We start from the raw sequence: 20660 nt of genomic DNA on the forward strand, positions 1-20660 counted from the left end.
ACCGATGCAATGTTAAAGTGGGAGCTGCTGGGTGTGGGAGGTAACTGGGTTACTGCTGCCCCAGCAACTCCTTCCCATTTTCCTGCAACTAAATCTCCCTGCAGCCACAAGAAATGTGGCTTTTTGTCCACATCTGAAGCATTGCTGACAGATATCACCCATCCCAGCCTGCTTGGCATCATTTAGTCCACACAGATCTGCCATTAAATTGTAAATATTTTAGAACTGCAAAGTGACATTTAATTTAATCTAGCTGTCCACAGTAAGAAACCTCAATTATGTGGTAACCTTAAACATATAGATTTCATTGACAGGATGGTGCAAGTGGCCAAGAGAATAAATGCAGAAAAAAAAAAAAAATTAAATTTGTACCATTACAAACAGTAAAAATTGCTTTGCAGATTAGACATCAACTCCAACTGGAGGCTGTATGAGAGGAATTTTCCTTCAAAACATGGAACCGAGAAAATATTAAATTTGATTTCAAGCAGTTTTCTGCCACTACTCTAGACCTGGAAATCTAAGTTCTACATATTTTTAATATTTTAAGAACCATAAGTAGATTTGGTAGGAAGTAAACCAGAAAGTTCTTATGCTTTTCTTGTGATGGATACTTGAATATTTGACCCATTTCACTCAGAAATAAACAAAAGATTCAAAGGGATTTTTGAACACTGATGTTTTAATTCAAAATTTCTTTACGAATCAGTTCCTTCAGATACAGATCATTTCATTCTCCTTCACTGTACAAGGCTATAAAAAGTTCACAGCAACAGCACAAACATACAAAATAGTAATTTTTACCAAATTCATTTGTGTTTTTCCTCCTCTGCTCTCCTTAAATACATCTGAACTCTGGTGAGGAACCCAGCCATAGCAAAAAAAGATTCAAGTCAGTGTATACAATCTTATTTACAGAGAACTTTGATCAAAGTGCATTGAAGAGAGTCCTGATTTACAGTCACATCTCTGAGGGAGGAAATATATTTACACTGTTTACAAACGCTGTAACCATGGTGATCTCAGCAGCAGCAATAATAATGCAATTAACAGAAGAAACCCTAACATTAGTCAGCAAAGCATGATCAGAAATATTAACATCCTGTTTCATAATTAAATACTCGTCTTTTAGTCTCCAGACTTCTTCCCCATTAAGACCTGAGAACTTTGACCCGGTTTAAATCAGAACCAGGGAACAGTTTGATGAAGACACCCAGTTCTTCAGATGTTCAGTCCAGGCAGAACACGGAAAGACCCTCAAAGAGAAAACTGTTCTCTGAACGGACGGGCAAAGACAATGTTGGAAAAACAAAAAGAAAAATTCCTTAACACTTTGGAGTAAACATGGAAAACTCATGGAAGTATTCACATAATAAATAACATTTCCTCTTCACCACAGATCAGGACTTAATGCACTTCTGAAGGCATGTGGTTGAACTGTAAGGGCCGCCGTTACGGCGAACCGTTGGCATCGTAACACGGAGGAGGTTTCCGCAAAGAACAAATAAAAAACCAAAATCCTGAGAACGATCAGGATAAATCATCGTCTGTGCTCACTATTGAAATCTGTGGAAAAAAGAGATGAGATTTTATTTAACACTTTGCAAGAGGAAATGGCAGCATTTTCATGCACCTCAAAATATTGACTTTAAAATTTCTGATTTCAGAGATTTATATAATTATAGTCTTACTAACATAAAATATAATTTGTTGCATCAGGCAAGAAAAGTTTTCCATTAATTTAATTAAGTAAAACATACCTGCAGGAGGAAATAAGGAACTACTCTAATTACAGGAGTTTTCAGGTTTGGGTCGACTCACCGCTGGGTAGGTGTGGCCCACGTTGGCGCCGTGGCGGGTGATGTCGATGTTGAGGTCTTCTTCTGTGGTTTTCAGGTAGACTGGGTTGTCAAAGTTCATGCTCTTCTGGTTCTTCAGCTGCCAGTTCCTCCACATCAGGTAGGCGCCTGCTCCGGCCATGGCCAGCAGCACTGCAGCAGAGACACAGGCAGGTGAGAAACAGATTTGACCTTCATGTTTGACCTTGGAGGCGGCAGCTGTACTTACAGACAGGCAGGATGGCCCAGGCAGCAGCAGAGCCTCTGGCTGTGGAGTCCACCTGGATAGATGTGCTCACATTGGCTTCTGGAAGAGACAATGACAAAATCTATACAAACAACTTCCATACACCTTGAAGGTGACCTTGAACAGGTTACGATAGGTTTATGGTCTACACAAAACCTGCTCTTTACACATTTTGCAAAACTCATTTTTAGAAAAGGTTCAAGTCTGTTCAGTTCAGAATGAGTCGTTTTAGGGCTTCTTGTCACCAATAACCAAATAAAATCCAAACAGATTCACAATTGTATAGCTTTGAAAAGCATAAGTGAGCCTCCTACACAAACAAGAATGCAGCAAGTGGTTTCTGGATTACGGTTGTCTTTTCCACCAGCCATTGTACAGTGCATACAGCAGTAAAACTTGCTGACCAAATGTGCTGGGGCTCAGTTTGGGTTGCTAGGCAACAGGCTGGGATGTTACATTTGGCAGGTTTTTGTAGAGACTCATTTTTCTGAAGCTAAAAATAAGCTAGGTGTTTAAGTGCTTGGGTTGTTTTTGATTTGGACAGTTTGTTCCACAAAGGAAAGGAAAATTGAGGCAGTGAAGATCTACTTTAACATCTGGGAATACTGAAGACCCAGGATTTATTATAAGACTTCTAGAAACTCTTCAAATCTAAATATTTGGTGGCATTTTATTGCAATAAAAAAAAATTATGAAAATCTCCAGGTATTCAGAGCCTTAAAAGACAGACCCTGGTGTAAATCCAACGCTCACAATCAAAACAAGCTGCAGTTAATTCCTACATTAATCTTTACATATGCAGAATTGTGGAAAAAATAAATTCTTCAAATAGCAAAAATAAAAACTTCCAGCAGATTGAGATTTGTAAACTACAGTGACAGTCCAGCTCCATTTTCACAGGATCACATGAATGCATGTTTAACTTGTTTTGAGCCAAAAACTGCATGTGCACTTCATAATGTCTACCTCTAGATGGTGCTCCTGTTCTACATTAGTTCAGAGGCAGATTTAATTCGTTAATCATGACAGTAAACTATTCCAACAGCAGAGAGGTGATTACCGAATATTGCATGGATTGTTCTGCCTTTAGCAACAGGTCACAAGGATTCCTCATGTTTCTGATTATAATCTAAAGTACTCAAAAAAACAAAAAAAAGATACAGGGAATTTCAGTTGTTTCCAGGTTGAAATGATCCAACTAAAGAAACATCTGAGGGATGATTCATTTATCTCAGCAGGATAAGATTTGAGGAATTGCAGGTTAATTTCAGCTCTTAGATTAAGATAAAAGCAGCAGAAGTTTCAGTTAAAGCAGAAGAGAAGGTTAATTTAGAAAAATCTTTGACAGGAGGAGTAAAACTAAATGCTACTTGATTTGAGGAGAGCCCAGCATGCTTTGAGATGACGGCATTAGGTTTTACCTTTGGGCTGCGTTAGAGCTTCACTACCGTCCTCTGAGGAAGAGTCTGTCACTAGAAGAGGAACAACAAACCTTAAGCATTCAAGGTCGTCCCATTTTTGAGTTTTCTTTGAATGTAGACCAGATCTCTGGAGAGTAAAATGGTTTATCGGATGCATGAAAGCAGAAATCAAAACAGTCGCTGCAATCTGCATTAGTGGTTTCAACATCCTGTATTAAATGACTCCAACTGGGAAGTCTGGTCCTTTTGCCTAGAAAGTCCAGTTCATTTGGGGAGGTGTGAATGTGGAAGTGAACTCTGGTCCACCTACAAACATTGGCCTTCATTTGGACACTGGTGCGGTTTGAATGCCTATATGAATGGACCACAGATCGCTTCTAAAGCAGGAAGTAGACTACAGCGTAGAGCATATAAAAATAAGAGGCTTTCTTCATGAAACGTAAACAAACCTGCCCACCCAGCAGAGCATTATGGGATTTCAAGTTTGTTTCTCATTGTAAACACTGCAAAACCTAAACTTCTAGCATTTCAGCTCACACGGAAGGGAAAAACTCCACTTATCTGTAAAGGCGGCCCGTAAACAATAAAAACAGTCGTTTGTAGCTGCGAGTTGAGCTTCTGTTCACTTTGTGTTTCTAACAAGATTAGAGTCGGCCGGAGCAGCAGCCTCACAAAGCTCTACAGTTCCCAGTCGGCCCAGCTGAGGCAACTGGAAAATGGGCTGGACGGGCAGAAACGGCCCAATTAGTCTGCAGCCTTAAAGGGACAGGCGCCAATTTTTGCAGGCATGTAACCAACAGAACTATGAGGTTTAGCATAGTTCTTCAGTCTATGCTAAATCTCCAAGTGTGATTTAAATAAACTTTCCAATACAAGGAACTAAAATTGACCAAGTTTAGGGTAAATGCTTTAACAAAATGTGGAATAACTAGAAACTAAAGGGAAAATAGGAAGCAAACTCAAAGGTGAAGAAGAAAGTAAAGGATGCAGTAGAGCTGGGATCCAATTTTTGAAAAATCTGGATTCCCTGTTCTGTTGGTTTTTCAGTAGAAGGTCTCATCTCATTTAAATCAAGTCAAAATGACTAAATTAATTTTTTTTAAAACAACCTCTTTATACTCTACTGTCAGTTAAAACTTCCAATCCTCCACAGATTCTCAGCGTTTGCTGTAAAATAAAGAAAAAATCTGGGAAAACTTAAGTTTGTTGGGAGCGCTGTCATGAAGACGGTCCAGTGATCTGCGAGTCTCAGCTGGACCCAGAGTCCAATTAGTGCTGCGGATTCAGCTGTCAGGTTTCTGTTTGGTTTGAAAAGGCTAATCTGTGAAAGGAGCTGGAGCGAAGCTGCAGCGAAAAACAAAGCGAGTCTCTAAGCAACCGGTCGTCCAGCAGGAGGGAAAGGCCAGAGCCGCCGCTCTGCCTTCACTCCTGGAACCGCTAATTGTTGCAAACAATCCTGGAGCTGCTTCAAACTGGACCACTGCAGACATTTACCCACAACTTAAAATTCAAGACGCCGGTTCCCTTTTCTCCTCTAGAAGCCTTAAAAACAGGCGAGTGGTATTTACTATATTGAAAACATGAGGATGAAACAAAGAATTCAGCAGTAAAACAAAAAGGATGATGTTTAGAGTTGATGTGAAAACATCAGAAAAGCTGCAGGAATAACTTTGTGCATTTCAGTGCAGAACTCACCAGGTCTGCAGCGATGGCCGTCGGCTGCCAGCTCCTGGCCTGCAGGACACACACAGCTGTACTTGGGGGAATGTTTGTTGATCTGTGGAGCAGGAAGACACATGAAGCTGCAGCCGCCATTTTCACTTTTCTCTGTGCACCAGTTGGTACCTGCAGAAAAAAAAAGGATCATTGAGTGTAATTGAAGCCCAAATCAAGCTGAGAACTTGTTCAGCACCAGTCCTGGGTTAAACTGGGTGACCTTTGACCTCTTACCAGCCAGCTGGATCAGTTCATGGTAGACGATGACGTCCTGAGGGTCGTTCAGGTTGCTGGCGAGCGTGATGACATCAGAACCAGAGAACTTGTTGGCGCCGTAGATGGCTTTGTTTTCACCGTCTGTCCAGAAGACCCGATCCTGAAAACAGAACCAAACATGGCCGACTTTTATACAGAGCTGATTATCATTTCAGTAATTCATTATTCTGATATTAATGGAAAGTTTGTCATATTTTACAGATTTTTCCATTTGACCACCTAAGCCTTGTATACAATTTTAGAAATTGTCCAAATAATATTTTAAATAAAATATTTTATAGCCAAAAATTTATTTTTATGATGTAAAGTACTTTGTATAGAACATTTCAGTAACAAGGCAGTTCAAATAAACTTGATTAAAATGCAGCAGCATTTCTTTAGCAAATCTAAATGACTAGAAATGTTTAATTTCTTTAGCTTTGTTTTAGGAGAAGCTAAAAATGCCTCTAGAGTTTTTGGTGAAAAATTGACAAAGGGTGTTTTTAATAATGTATCTATATTTCATAAAGTCTTAGCTTAAAATTACTGGTCCGAATGTTCTTTCAGGAATTTGCCTTTGAGTTTATATATTCCAGTGAAAGATTGATTACTAAATTGGTAATTAATGACAATCATTTCAGTCAAACTTGTATACTTGTACTATTAAAGTGAAAGTTAAACAGGTTGCATTTTTTAGCTGAAACTTAAATTCTTTATTAATGTCGATGAATTTAATGAAAAATCTGAAGGCAAAACGAACCTCGAACACAGTGAGAGCGAACGGATGAGCCAGGTAGTCTGCAGACTGCAGCACCTTGTTCCTGTTGTCTCCGTTCAGGTCGACGCTACTGAGCATGTGCAGCTTAGAGTCGACCCAGTACAGCCGGCCTTTGATCAGATCTGAAGAGACAAAAAGATCAAAAATAGTTTCATTTCTGCAGGGTCAGATCTAAATGTTTCACCAATTAATAGATTTTTATAATTTCAGCTACAGGTTTTTATTTTGGAGATGTTTTTGCCTCCATCCCTACCCAGTGTGATCCCGTTTGGCCACTGGATGTCAGTCGCCACCAGAACCTGCCGGTCCGCTCCGTTCATACCAGACTTCTCGATCTTAGCCGGCTCTCCCCAGTCAGACCAGTACAGAAACCTGAAGCCAGTATAGAAAATGTCCAGTCAGCTGATCAGACCAGTGCTCTGCCAGAGGAAAAACCCAAAATGTTTCCACCCACCCAGATAACGGATCCACAGCGATGGAGGCGGGTTCTTTCAGGCCCGTGTTGAACAGAACTTTCCGTTTGGTTCCGTTGAAGTTTGCCACAGAAATGGTTTTGGTTCCCAGATCGGACCAGTACAGGTTCTTATAGATCCAGTCGACGGCGATCCCCAGAGGAGTCTGGACGTTGTCGATCACCTTCTTATGGACACCAACGTCTCCTCGCTTGTCCAGGACGGTGCTGAAGAGCAAAAACACGGAAGTTTGAGGAAACAAAATTCTCCCTTTGTCACGTTTAAATGATTTAAAGTTCAGATATTTATTAGTTAAAACTGACAAAGTGATTTTCTAGACACAAAATTACAGCAAATACTCCAAAAGTCAGTTGGCAAATGAGCTGAAGGTTTTCATTTTCCTGCACATGTCCAAGAAATAACTCTACGTTCACACTACAACCTGAAGTGAAACAAATCAGATATTTTTTTACCCTTATTCGACCTGCATCTGATCTTTTCATGGCAAAAATTGAGCATTAAAGCTGCAGTATGCAACTTTTATGAAAATAAAAGGTTCACATATTTAAAGATTATTATGTTGAGATAAAGTTGATGTTTGGAAACCCTGAGTCTACCTGTATATGGTTCTCTGTCCCAGGTCGGCCCAGAAGATGGTCTGCTGGTTGAAGTCTGCATCCAGAGCTGCTGCATTTCTCTGCTGCTCCACAATCTGTGTGTACTCCTTCCTCTCCAGACCCAGACGGCGAATATCACGTCGATTGGTGAAGATCAGGCATGGCTCCTTACCTGAACATGGAGAAAAATTAGCTTGTAAAAACCAGGAAAGGTGAAAACATCTAAAACTAAAAGTTCCTGATGCTCACCAACAGCCTTGCAGACACCAGTAGCCGGATCCATCTGGTAGCCGTTGTGGCATTCACACTTATAGCCTCCCTTCAGGTTGACACAGATCTGACTGCAAATACCAGGATTCATGCACTCATTGATGTCTGCATCAAGAGATAAAGAGGAATCGTTTAGAAATGGAAAGCTGCATAACCATCTTAAAATTTTAAGTTTAATTATAAAATTAGCAAACGAGACATTGAAATCTATCATTTCAGTCATCTTTCTGGCCAGCTGTTAAATATTCCAGCATTCAGTTTCTGCTGGTTGTACATTTGGGAGGAAATTAAACGGTTCTGCGCAACTGATGGAGTTTATGCCAGGAGAGACAGACCGTCAGAAAACAACCTGCAGGATTTCTGCTTTAAAGCTGATGGACAATCAGAACATGGAGCAAAATCCTGGATCAAGATTTTAGTTGAAATTAAATGAGTAAAATGTTAAATGAAAATTAGTCAATTAGCTTTTTTCAGCCTCATTTCTTCTTTGCAGCACAAAAAAAGAAAAAAATCTAATTTAAAGTTCCCTTCTTGAACTTGTCTGGTGATTACAGTGGATCGTACCTCCACAGGTCTTGTGGTCGATGAGCTGCAGTCCAGGTGTGCAGTCGCATTCAAAGCCGATCACCGTGTCTTTGCAGATGTGGGAGCAACCGCCGTTGTTCAGGAGACACTCGTTCACATCTGGAACAAGAAATGCCAGTTTACAGTAGGAGCAACAAAATAAAAAACAGGAGTCTTTTACAAACAAAAACAAATCATCAGTTCTCCACACAGATTTGCTTTTAGAAGTTGACAAGCTGACAACTCCTTCAGACTAGCTAGCAGCATTTGGCAAACATCTGGTGGAACTGCTGAGCTCAGGAGCTACTTCTCAGTGAAACGCTGGTAAAAACATTAAAGGGTTAATAGAGGAGCCATGTTGTGAAGACATCCTGAAGTCAGTTTCAGAAAGCAGGAATTTTTAAAGAGACAGGCCGAAGTTCAAGGCGTTAAGTAAAGTTTCTTTTAAGTCTCGTTTGATGAATATAGCATTTGCATTTCAGTAACAATTGAAGGCAACAGTTACTGGATTATGCTACAAAATGTAACAAAGTTGACATTTAAAGGAGGATCAAACACTGTTGTGCAGGTTAGTAAAGAAATACCGACTGATTTTAAAATTCATCTCATCCTTTCATGATCATTAAAAAAAAAAAAACCTTAAGTACCACAGATGCTCATTCATAGAGTTAGCATAATTTTGTCCTATTTAAATCAAACTCACTGCACTCTTTGATGGGCTCGTCGCTCCAGTCTGGACAGTCTCTGATCTTGTTGCACACTTTGCTCATTTCGATGCATTCTCCGCTGCGACACTTGAACTTCTCTGGCCCGTTACACTGAGTCACTGAAAAACAGGAAATTAATTCAGATGATCACTGATCCAATATGAAGAAATTAGTTTCAATGCTAAAATCTTGCATGAGGACGTTAAGTTTTAAAACCAGAGTAAAGTCTTACAGTTCTTGCAGTTGATTTCGTCTGATCCGTCGGCGCAGTCTCTGATGCCGTTACACTGTCTGCTTCCCAGGATGCAGCTTCCATCGTCACATTTGAACTGATCCGGCCCACAACTCCTCACAGCTGCAAACAAAAACTCCAACTTTAATTTGTTCTGAAGAAAAATAATCAGTGAAACAGAAGCTGGAAGTTGTCTGGACGGCGTAACGTACGACAGTTAGCCTCGTCGCTGCCGTCCTTGCAGTCGGGGTCTCCGTCACATCTCCACTTCTTATGGATGCATTCTCCAGAGCCGCACTGCATCTCGCTGGGCAAACACTTGGCGGGCGGCGTCGGGTGGCGGCCGCAACGAGTCGGAGCTTCATCTGACTGGTCCTACAGAAACACAGCAAACGCTTTAAAATTAGAATATTTTACTTAAATGCCAATATTTCAGCTAAAATCACCAAACCTTTTGGTTTTGCTAGAGGTCTGGAATGTCACAGGAATCCTAATTATGATTAAATGTATCGATGTGCATTAATGAAAGTTGCAGTTTGACACTTCAGTCAGTCATACTTTGCAGTTTTCTAGATTGAATTTTGTTTTTCTACAACATTAAATGCTATGATTCCTGCACTGTAAAAATGTAGCAAGTTTGCAGCTTTTTAAAACTGTTTACATTCAGATTAGACAAATCTGGATTTTTTCACACCAATGCACTTCAGGTTTCCAGAGTGACGTTAGTCTAAGAAATACCAACTTGTTTTCCAGCTTCTTTTCATCTCAACTCACAGAAGCAATTATTGAAATAAGCAATTTTTGTTTTATTTTATACATTTGTCATTTAATTTGGTAATGGAAAAATTATTAAAATTGGAAATTAAATCTGGTGTAAAACAATTGTTTCAATTTTAAGCGATAAAGACACTCTACAGCTTCTCACACTAGTTTGATCTGTTTATTTGAAGGGTTTGATTGGTGTCATGTGTGATTATTCACAAATAGAAATTTTCCACATGCAATTTTAATTTAAAAAAAAGCAGAATTCCGTCACAGAATCATTCATTTTAAATCATATTTTGAGACAACTGTCTCATTTCCTATCAAACTAAATTCCTCAGAGAATTAAAGTAGTTTTAAATCGAATTCTGACCTGAACTTGACCTGTGAATCTCTAAAAAGTATCGGCAGTAGAAAATGGCCCTTCAGTCCTCAGACCTGAAGGTTCACCTCTTCGTTTCTGTTTCCTCTCACCTGACAGTCGACGTCGTCGTCACACACCCAGCTGGCCGGGATGCAGGACGCGTTCCCACACTGGAACTCACTGGGAGCGCAGGACGACGGCGCGCAGCCCACCTCGTCCGAACCGTCGCCGCAGTCGTCCTCGCCGTTGCACACAAAGTTCTTGGAGATGCAGCGGCCGCTGGCGCAGGTGAACTCGTTCAGAGCGCAGGTGACGTTACCTGGGAGGAGTAACAGTGTTTACTTCAGGCTCTGATTTTAACTGAACGAGGTCTGATCCACTCTGCTGCTCTACATCCACTGAGGCAGAAGCTGCAGTTGTGAGCTGAGCCAAGCAGGTTTCTGCAGCTCAGCATCCCATAATCAATACCAGCTGATCTCGCTTCAGGGAATCCATGAGCATCCGCTGAGATATCTGGAGTTTTCCTCAAGCGCTTCATCAATACGACAACAAGAGGCACAGCTAAACTGTAGTAAAAACCCAAATCACTGAGAGCACAAGACGTTTCTCACCATGTTGTGACAGAGAGAACCTTCTAGAACAATTCAAACTCCTAACTTTCACATTATGACTAGCATTTTCATGGTTCTTGGTAAAATACAGCTGGAGTTAAAAAGAATGAGCAGTAATGTAAAGCACTTCAGACATTTTGTTTATCAAAATCCCAGGAGAAAACGTTGAACTGCTATGAATGCCTCATCTTCAGGTTTTCCAGCAGTACTTGGACCATAAATTATCTAAAGGTGAACACGTTGCTGCTGATTGCAGTGGCTAGACATTCAACTTAACAGGGAAACGACGGATTCAAAAGGTCAAATAATTACTGAGGCGTTGAGGGGAGAAAAGCAGCTTCCACCCACCACAGTTGACTTCGTCCTCTCCTTTGTCGCAGTCTTTCTCGCCGTCACATTTCCAGAAGATGGGGATGCAAAGCGTGGTTCCTGGGCCGCAGCTGAACTCGTTAAGACGGCATGTCCGCATGTCTGCAGACAGAGGGAACACGGCGAGGTCAGCGATCAAATCCAAACCGCAAAGAGCTCAGCACCAAAGCAAGACGTTCTAGGAACATGTCAAACTGTAAGAGTCAATTAAATATTTGGTCTGAAGTTACATGAAGCTCAGTCCTACAGAAAAAGAAAATATACCAGTTTGAATTAGACATTGTATCTACTTTCTTGATATTGTGCCGCACCAAGAATGAAAATATGTTTTGGGGAATATGCATAGCTTTACTTTTTTTATACACTAATTAGTGCATTCAAAAACAAAAACAGAAGTACTGTTGGAGTCAATTAGATAAAAATAACAGAACCAAGCAGGGTCAAAACAAAGGTTTTACAATATTTCTTTACAGGAACTAATTAAAATCACAGGCGACTACGGGCTTAAATCCTATAGTTTGGATTTAATATCCAAACTATTGGATATTAAATCATATCCAATAGTTTTTAAAGCTTAATACTATACCAACTTTATTTATGAAGCACTTTATCCACCGACAGAACCAACGTGCTATACACAATCATAATACAATTATAAAATAAGTCAAATGTTGCATTTTATTCAACTTTTACATAATTTATGCGAGACACGAATCAATTCTGCACCAGAAGAATCCAGACGCAGGAGATCAGAACATAAACAGGTGAAATTATAAATAAAAAAGTTTCTCAGTAAACTCACATTCTAGAAATGTTGTAAGAATCATTTTTGAAAAAGTTCAGCTTGCTTTAAATTTGATGCACGAGTTTATAAACTTTTAAAGTTGCAGAGCAAAACACTAAGAAAAAAAAAAGCAACTTCTTTGAAATTAGAAAGTTTAACTGTTGCAGGAAGAGAGAAATCACCACCAGGAATGTGGAGGAGGAGTCAGCGGGTTAAAATTAAAGCCAGCAGCTGCTGAGCTGAAGCCGGCAGCTGGTCAGACATCAGCGTGACGCAGCAGCAGCTCTGATATCAGAACATGACTGGACCTGAAAACGACCCGATCATGACCTTCAGATGATCTACAGAACCAACAGGAACATAAACAGCTGCTGCACTAAACATGACAGAGCAGGACTGGCTCAGGCATCAGCAGGAAACTGATCCAAACTCAGAAAGCAAGAAATTATCTTTTATTTCTGATTAAAATGAAGCCAGAAAAAAGTTACTTGGCATGTATTCATTAGCAGGATTAACTTTTTCCCCACAGCTTCACAGTTTAACATCTTTGTTGATTGAAGCCTGTCAAACACGTCTAAACAAGTTGCATTGTGGGAGAACTTACGGCAGATTTCTACGCTCTCGTCGGATCCGTCCTCACAGTCCGGCTCGCCGTCGCAGTGCCAGCGCTTTGGGATGCACTGACCGCTGCGGCACACAAAGTCCACATCCGCACACGTCTTCTGAACTAAAACAGAACCAGAATAATTTAAAATAAAATACTGGGATCCAGTTTAGTATGGGTTTTATTACACAGCCAGCATCAGAAACTAGTCCTGCATCTTTAGTTTGGATCATCTGGTGTTTAACTGAGGCTGAGATGACAGAAAGTCGTGGGAAGAACATTAAAATCTCAGTGGATTCTGGTTATTTTTGCAACATTTTGGTTGCTTTGTATCCCACTTCCTGCACTGCAGGATGTGGGGTAGAAAATTTGAAAATCATTAAAGTCCAACGTGTTCCCAGCTAAATGTTGCTACGTGCAATTAGCACGTCTCCCTCTCATCCTTTTTCCCTGCATATTCAATGTTTTTTGTGAAAGCTTGTTTGATTTTTGTTGAAAAACATTTGACATAAACTAAGTTCAAATCACATGATGTTTCGTTTCCTGTTCATAAAGGATTTAAACATCCCATCCCCCTCCTCTTATTCTTTCCTTGCTGTGTTTTATTGAATGACCCAGATAGTTGAACATATTGGATCCAGATTTAGCTCCGCTGTGCTTTTCCTTCCCATCAGGTTCGACTCTCAAACCGTCACCTTCCTGGTTCTAAGGCGACAGAACAGCTCAGAATCTGAACGGTAAATAGATTAGCTCTGATTTATTGAGGCGCTTTGACATTAATATGCAGCAGCTTTCAGAACTTCATGCATCTTTCACACGTTTTTTTTTTAATCCGCTTCAAACTGAATTCTGCACAGAAACGTTACAGAAAAACCACAGAGCAGGTTGAGGCAGAATTACAGGCCTAGTCAAAGCAAATTTATACATGTAAAAAGATGAAACATGTTAGAGATGTTTATCTGCACAAGAGAATAAACTTTGGTTTCATTAGTACGTTAAACAAGTCAAAAAAGGTGAAATTAGCTGATCAGAGAGCTGCAGCCAAGTGGAAAGTTGAGTGGAAGGAAAACATCTTGTGAAGTGAAGCCTGTTCTGTATGTTTACTATGGTTTTATAACTTTACTTTTATGTTGAACTGCCTCGTTACTGAAATGTGCTAAACTAAAACTCCACTGATCCAGAAGTTGCTACATCAGCGTTCGTGTTCTGGTAAAGCGGGTCGTTCCTCCTCACCACAGGAGTTCTCGTCGCTGCCGTCCGTGCAGTCCTCGTCGCCGTCACATTGCCACACGGCCGGGATGCAGCGGCCGTTTCCACACTGGAACTGGTTGGCTTCACATTCAGTCTTCGTACCTGCAGAGACACAAACAAGGTGATGAGAGAACTTCCTGAAACTTGATCTTTCTACAGGGTTAACAGAAGTTTTATCATTCTTAACTTTAGTAGGTTCTGATCTTATTAAAATCAAGCCTCATGTGACAAAATATTCAATAATTATTAACCAAACAGTGAAGGAAAAAGAAAAATTCAACTTTTATAGTTTAGTGCATTTTATTTTGAAATCAGACCCAACTTGAGCCATCCTGAATTGACCCGAAGGAAAGATTAATCCTGAGGTTAAGAGTTTGTGTCGTTTGCTCTAGCTGCAGGTTCAAAAATTTAAACAGAAGCACTTTGTCACTTCCTGCTCCAACAGGACCGAAACCAATGTTTCCAGACTGAAGGTCGGCACTGTGGCCCGGTTTGCTGCAGCTGACATCGGAACATGTTCCTAAAATAACCCCGACCTTGAGGCTGGTGCCACGCTGCAGCCGTCCAGGTGGGGAAATGGAGCGCTCCTGGCTGTTCTTAGAGGTTTAAATGAAATATTCACCTCAGAAGAAGCAGACGGAGAAATGCAGCCATGACGAAAAACTGAAAGTGCGTCAGAAGAACCCGGATCGGCTCGGAACCGGAACAGCTTTGGGCCTCAGCGTGGAGCGGACCGCGCCCCAGATAGACAAATATTTAGCTGCTAGAAGATACAACTGGGTTTAAAAACAATATCTAAAAATTAAACATCCAAAAACAGAAAGCCACACAACCAAGGAAATAAATAAAAGAAATTCCCTTCAAAATATAATTAGAGCTCATCATGTGATTAATTATTGCAAAAGGCTCACTCAAATGATTAAAAATAAAACTGAGTGAAAACATCACGCCATCAATTTGATAGCATTTCAAATATTTAAAAACTAATCAATATTCATCAACAGACTTTAATGAAAGGCTTGTATATCAGGTACATTTTTCAGCCATATCACTCAGTTCAGTCCTGTAGCAACTTATGGCATCCTAAGTTTTAAAACAATGCTAGGTCAGGCTTTTTAAAGACTGTTGATTGGCCAGAAGACCCCAATTGGTGCTGAGGAGCCATTGGCTGGTGTTTGCAAACAGCCAATCCTGGAGTTCCATTTATTTTCCTTGAAGGTGATTGGTTGTATCCCAAAGATTGGAGCTCAGACTGTAAATGTTGTTTCTGCAGTCGTGTTAAGAGTTTCCACTGGGTGCATTAACCCATATTAAGGTATATTTAGTGTTTTAGCTGGTAAAATAGTTGGGCACTGGTGGCTGTGGTTCCTAACTCCAGTCAATACTGGGATTTAACTATAGCTCTTCTTGAAAAACTCAGGAAATCCACAAAACAGAAGAAATTCAGCCAGTTACTGAACAGAAATTTCTCTTTACAAACACTGTCCAACAGAACACAACCAGAAAACTATAGTCCATTTCTTTCAAAGTGTCAGTGAATCGTTTCTGGTTTCTAGAGAATCCTGTTCCATCTTTAACCCAATCATGAACAAACTTCAACTCCTCTCTACAATTCCCCCGTATGTCTGTCTTTCTGTTCCTGTAGCTTTAAAACATCTACAGTCATGAACCCACCCAGCCGACACCTGCTGGTTCTGAAACTTATTTACCTGAAAGTTACAGCCCAGCAAGGCTGGCCACACCGCCTGAAGGAAAGGTTGTGACTCACCACAGTCTAAATGCTGACAAAGCAAAGAGATCCTGCAAGTCAAGCCTCAAAACAGACTCATATTACAAACTTCCACTTTTACAAATTTGTGACTTTAGCAGAAATTACCAAGAAATGTTGACACTTTCCTGTAGTCAGCTCTTTTCAATAATAAAAACCAAAAACAGGTTTCCTATTTTGGGCAAATATTCAACATAAACTCCTTAAATCCTTCCATCCATAAACATGTTCAGACCTGAAATACCAAAATCAAATCATAGGAAACTTAAATTTAGCAGAACATTTCACTTCATTGCATGTTTACTAGCTTACAAGCCTGCAAAAAGACAACAGTTAAAATGTATATAATAAAGTCCATGTCAGTGCTACAGCAGTAAAAATAAGAAGCAGAGTCGATGAACTGTAGATTCTGCTGCTTTTGTTCCTTCAGGATGGCTCCCCACAGAGCTGCTGCTACGCCAGCCCATCGACTAGCTGCCAGAACGCTGTACACGTCACCCTCTGATCAGCAGTTAGACATACCTGCATGAAGCAACGCTGCTTTCTCTGCAGTGTCACTCCTGATTTTAAAAAACTGACACCTAAAGGATCTACAAACAAGAGACTGGGGGAATGTTACCAGCAAACACTAAAATTAGACATTTTCTGCCTTTAAGGTTCATTTCAGCAACCTATTAAACACTTTAGCAAGTATTTGCACTTTATTTTTAAGCATTTTTGACTCTTAATTCAACATTCTCTAAAGAGGAAACATCTTGCATCATTACAGAGACATTGATAGTAAATTTAAAATGACACCCGTCATCTTCATGTACCGTTTGAAGCTGACAGGCGTTGAGCCGCATCAAATCATCTCCATTAAAAATAGAAAATTATTGTGCTCTATATAAATGCTGTCGCACTGGAGGTCATGGTGATGCAGTTTTCCCCAGTAACAAACGGCTGCAGCATGCTGCTCTCCACCACTCCGCCCACTTTAAGAACCCCCACACACTGACACCCCCCGCCCGGCTTCCCACAGCCGAGGATCTGGGTCTCACTCAGCATCATAGTAACCATGGAGGGGGAGAGAAGAAAAAACATAAAACATCCATTTTAATCAGGCCAGCCTGCTTCTGCTCTCCTCTCACTAATCTGCATGACATTTTGGTCAAATAATTCGTCTGAATCTCAAACAGAGGCAGCAGCAGCGGCTCGTTTTGGAGAACGAGGCTCTTATCAGGCACCGTGGAGCCGATGCTGTAGGTGGGAAACCTGGGGATCGGTGCAAATCAGAGGAAAAACATTTCCTGCAGATATCAAATCAATTATGATGGCATTAAAGACTCTACACAAAAATAAAACAATGTGGTTCAAATTATACCAGCTAACAATCAGCTTTGTATACACAGGCTTAAATGGATTATATAATTGAAGGAAAGTATTCCTAAAATTTAGAAAATATGTAAATATTTTCTAAATATGCACCCACACACACAAAAAAAATCTCAAGACAAATGCAAAAGCCAGCATAATAAAAAAATGTAAAAAGAGAATCTCAGTGGAAACAAAAATGTACAAAACATATATACATAACCTGCGTAATAAATTAAACATTAATAAGAAAATTTGATAGTAGAAATACACAAAACCTGCCTGATAATCAAATATAAAAAAAACTTGGAGAGTAGAGACAAAATGTACAAAACCTTCTTAATAATAAAATTTTTTTAATACCAGTCAAAATCCAAGTACAAATCTTAATAATGAATTTTGTTAAAAATTTAAATAGAAAATCTGCCAAATAAAACAATTTGAATATAGCTCCAACATAAAATTACAGAAATATTTGTATATGAAAAAATCTTTACATTAATGAAAATCTTTTTTAAAAAATGAAACCAACTCCCCATTTAAAGAGACAAAATACAAACATTTTGAATTTTAAAAAAGCCATTACATCTCCAGTTTTCTGACTACAGCTGTGGATAATTAAATTTACCATAATGTAATATTTAACAGCTATATGAACACTACTGTTGGTTACTGAGACTATTTTGATATTTTATCCTGGATTTTCAGGTTTAAATGAGAAGTTTTGCCACTATATGTCCAAGCTGAACCCGGTCACTCAGCAGGTAATTAGCCTTCATTGATCCCCTGCGGCCGGTGATTGGCCTAAATCACCGCCCCCTCCCCTCCGGAGCTCCAAGCTACTCCCAGATTTAATTCCTATTTCCAAGATGTTAATCCGCAGTTTGTCGGCCAACATGTCGGCTTTCACTTAAAGAATAAAATAAATTGGGAACGTCACAGAGGCGGAGGGGGTTGGTGATGATGGCTGAGGAGAAATCACAAGACATTGACGCAAAAGCGAAGAGGTTTAGGTGCTGAGCAACCAAATTAAGGGTTTAAATCTTTGCTTTAGTGGTTAAATTCTTTAAACGAGAGTAGGAATTCATTCAAAATTAATTAAACTTACAAATACTGACCAAAATGCTCGAAGAATGTGGTTTGTTTGCTAATTAGACGGCTAACAAGTGCATGAAGGTGCAGCCGGGAGACAGGTGTGCGGCTCGGTGAATGTTAGCTTAACCGCCCCGAACACCGGAGCGTTTAACCGGACAAACCGGGGGAACCGCAGCGGTCTCTTACCGTGGACGGTACCGCAGTGATGGAGCCACATTAGCAGCAGGAGGAGGAGGATCCGAGGTGCGGACGTGACCATCTCTGGTTCGGAGGAGTCACGGTTCGGCCGCTGCTGCTAGCTGTGCTGGGCGCCCGCGAGCTCCCTGCCTGCCTTCTCCTGGCTCGCGCTGGCCTGCTCCTGCTTTTTCTTATGGTTCTGCCGGTCGGTCTACGCGCTAGCAGGAAGCACACATCCAAACAGGCGCGAGCGGAGAGGGTAGCTTTTATAGTCCGGAGGTGGCACGCGCCGCTGAGGAGGACTGCGTGCGCACCGGGAGAAGACGAATGGAGAAAAACACAACAACCGTAGAGCCCACGCGCCCTTTTATATCGTTCCGGGGTGATTCCAGTTCCGTCCAGTCCGTTTAAAATCCATTTTTTTAAAGCGGTTAGCGGTACCGAACCGGTACCGGGTGATTATCAGTGCTGCACACAGCCGTGGAGGGGGTTTCTCCTCCTTCAGTGCGTCTGCTGCAGGTAGTTAACCCTTCACTACCCGCACAAATTAATTAATTAATACCGCAGAAATCACAGCTAGCTTGATCCAATTTATAAAATCTGAATCTTTAATGTCAAACAGAACATTTAAAAGAACAACACCTTTTATATAGTAATATATAACAAGTAAACAATGAGCTTAAAAAGAAAAATGGTTGATTTACACCAATTAACATTCATATGGAGTACCGTTTGTAACACTGTCAAAATTTAACAGTAATAATCTGAGTTATTTAACATGAGGATAAAATGAGGATTCATTTTTTAATGTAATATTTTCAATATGTTACTCATTTGTCACACTAAATATTTAATTAGCAAGCTAAATATTTAGTCTAAAGCTATGCTTTGTTAGCAGATATTTATAAATATTTAATTTATAAAGTAATTATTTAGCTCCAACCTAAGTATTTTGTGTGCAAGCTAACTCTTTAGCTCCAATCTAAATATTTAGCTTTAAGCTAATAGATGGAAACATTCAGCTAAATATTCAAAGCTCTGAGCTAAATATTTAGATTTAAGCTTAACATTTAGCTAAATATTTAGCTAAATATAAATATTTAAAACTAATGCTTATTTAGCTTCAAACTAAATATATAGCTTGCAAAACTAAATATTTATTTTGGAGCTAAATATTATCTAAATGTTAACTAAATGTAGTACTAAGTTAGATGAAGCTTTAGCTTCAAACTAAATATTTAGCCTGCTAACTAAATATTAGTGATGCTTAAAAACAATCTTTCAGCTAACTAAATATTCGCTTCTAAATTTTTAGTTTGAAGCTAATTATTATTTATCTTGCTGAACAGCGCCCTCTGTGGCCACTAACTAAAATTACCTGATAATTACTTTCAATTATAACTCTATTCTCTTCTACATTTATTCTCTTTAGCTATTGCATTTTTATCCACTGTAAGTTGATTAATATTTAAAATTATGTTTGGCACTTATATCAGTAAGAAAAGGTACAGCTGGATTATTTTATCATTTTAAATGAGGAAAAAATGAAGAAAATATTGTAATATTGTGTATTTTTCTCATATTTTCACTGGCAGTCATTTTATCGGATTTCTCAAGCGGAGTGACAGAATCTTTGAACCGAACCCGACTGTTGCTTTTTCTCTCTGCTGTCCGTCTGAAGCTGTTTCCCTGCGGTTTGATCAGCCTGCAGTGTTTCCACAGGGCTGCCAGCCTCCACACACTCTCACGCTTCTTATCAGAGGATTAAACCTCATCTTCACTGAGGCCTGACGGCTGCTGATGCACCCCGAGGCTCGCTCCGTCCCAGATTCCCTCTTTTTACTTCTCTCAAAAACACACAAACCTCATAAACCGACTAATAATCTGGTTCCAGGAAGCGTTTTCACACGCCTCTAATTTAAAAAGCAGACTTCTCTTCCTCTGGTTGGATCTGCATAGGAGGGAAAACTAATGTTTACACAGAATGGAAAGATTCACATATTTAATGTATTTTATTTTTTGGTTTATTGACTGCTTTTGTTTGTTTTTTGGTAGGCATTAACATTCAACAAATGAATGCAAAAAAACAGATTAAGTTCAAAAGTAATTGCATAAATCAGACTTACTATGCCTACAAAGTCTTTGATTTTCTTATATTTGTTTTTTCAAAAGCATCTATTTCTCTTTTATTCATATTTTGCTTATTTAATATTAAACACTGCAAAAACACAAAATTTTACTGAAATTTCTAATTAGTCTAGAAATTAATTTGATGTTTGGACATAAAACCAGAGGTGAATAAATCTTTTTAGATATTTGAAACATTTACTGACTTATTATTAACTAACTAACTTATTTTTATTGTGTTGTCTCGTTATGTTGCTCAACTTTATCATCCAAAATTACCAGACTCTGAAGTTTCTAT

General features: G+C 39.6%; 2 protein-coding genes across 3 annotated transcripts in view; both read right to left on the reverse strand.

Moving 5' to 3' along the window:
- LOC114149750 (protein NLRC5-like) overlaps window positions 1-20660 on the reverse strand; it is a 1536511-nt gene that overhangs the window by 103749 nt on the left and 1412102 nt on the right. The gene's annotated exons all lie outside the window — the stretch shown is intronic.
- On the reverse strand, window positions 662-18717 carry vldlr (very low density lipoprotein receptor). 2 transcript variants are annotated; one of them, XM_028025859.1, is made up of 20 exons: window positions 18245-18717; window positions 13825-13944; window positions 12592-12714; window positions 11183-11305; window positions 10334-10542; window positions 9310-9472; window positions 9098-9220; window positions 8862-8984; window positions 8159-8278; window positions 7574-7699; window positions 7325-7496; window positions 6710-6934; window positions 6509-6627; window positions 6238-6377; window positions 5457-5598; window positions 5202-5351; window positions 3507-3557; window positions 2068-2145; window positions 1822-1991; window positions 662-1566 (listed from the first exon to the last, which is right to left on the reverse strand). In XM_028025859.1, exons 1-20 carry the CDS (start codon window positions 18315-18317, stop codon window positions 1531-1533), a joined length of 2586 nt encoding a protein of 861 aa, XP_027881660.1. In that variant the 5' UTR covers window positions 18318-18717; the 3' UTR covers window positions 662-1530. The 2 variants fall into 2 exon arrangements, with proteins under 2 accessions (XP_027881660.1, XP_027881661.1); XM_028025860.1 differs by lacking the exon at window positions 3507-3557 and having other exon boundaries at window positions 18245-18716.

This window comes from Xiphophorus couchianus, chromosome 8, assembly GCF_001444195.1.
Source record: "Xiphophorus couchianus chromosome 8, X_couchianus-1.0, whole genome shotgun sequence".
Classification (NCBI taxonomy): Eukaryota; Metazoa; Chordata; class Actinopteri; order Cyprinodontiformes; family Poeciliidae; genus Xiphophorus; species Xiphophorus couchianus.

Excerpts from the sequence above, each read along its gene's own strand:
- vldlr (XM_028025859.1), bottom strand. The coding sequence starts at position 18,317 with ATGGTCACGTCCGCACCTCGGATCCTCCTCCTCCTGCTGCTAATGTGG. Across the intron at positions 9,473-10,333 it reads ACGACGACGTCGACTGTCAG|GACCAGTCAGATGAAGCTCC; the intron begins GTGAGAGGAAAC and ends GTGTTTCTGTAG. Across the intron at positions 6,935-7,324 it reads GGACAGAGAACCATATACAG|CACCGTCCTGGACAAGCGAG; the intron begins GTAGACTCAGGG and ends TTTGCTCTTCAG.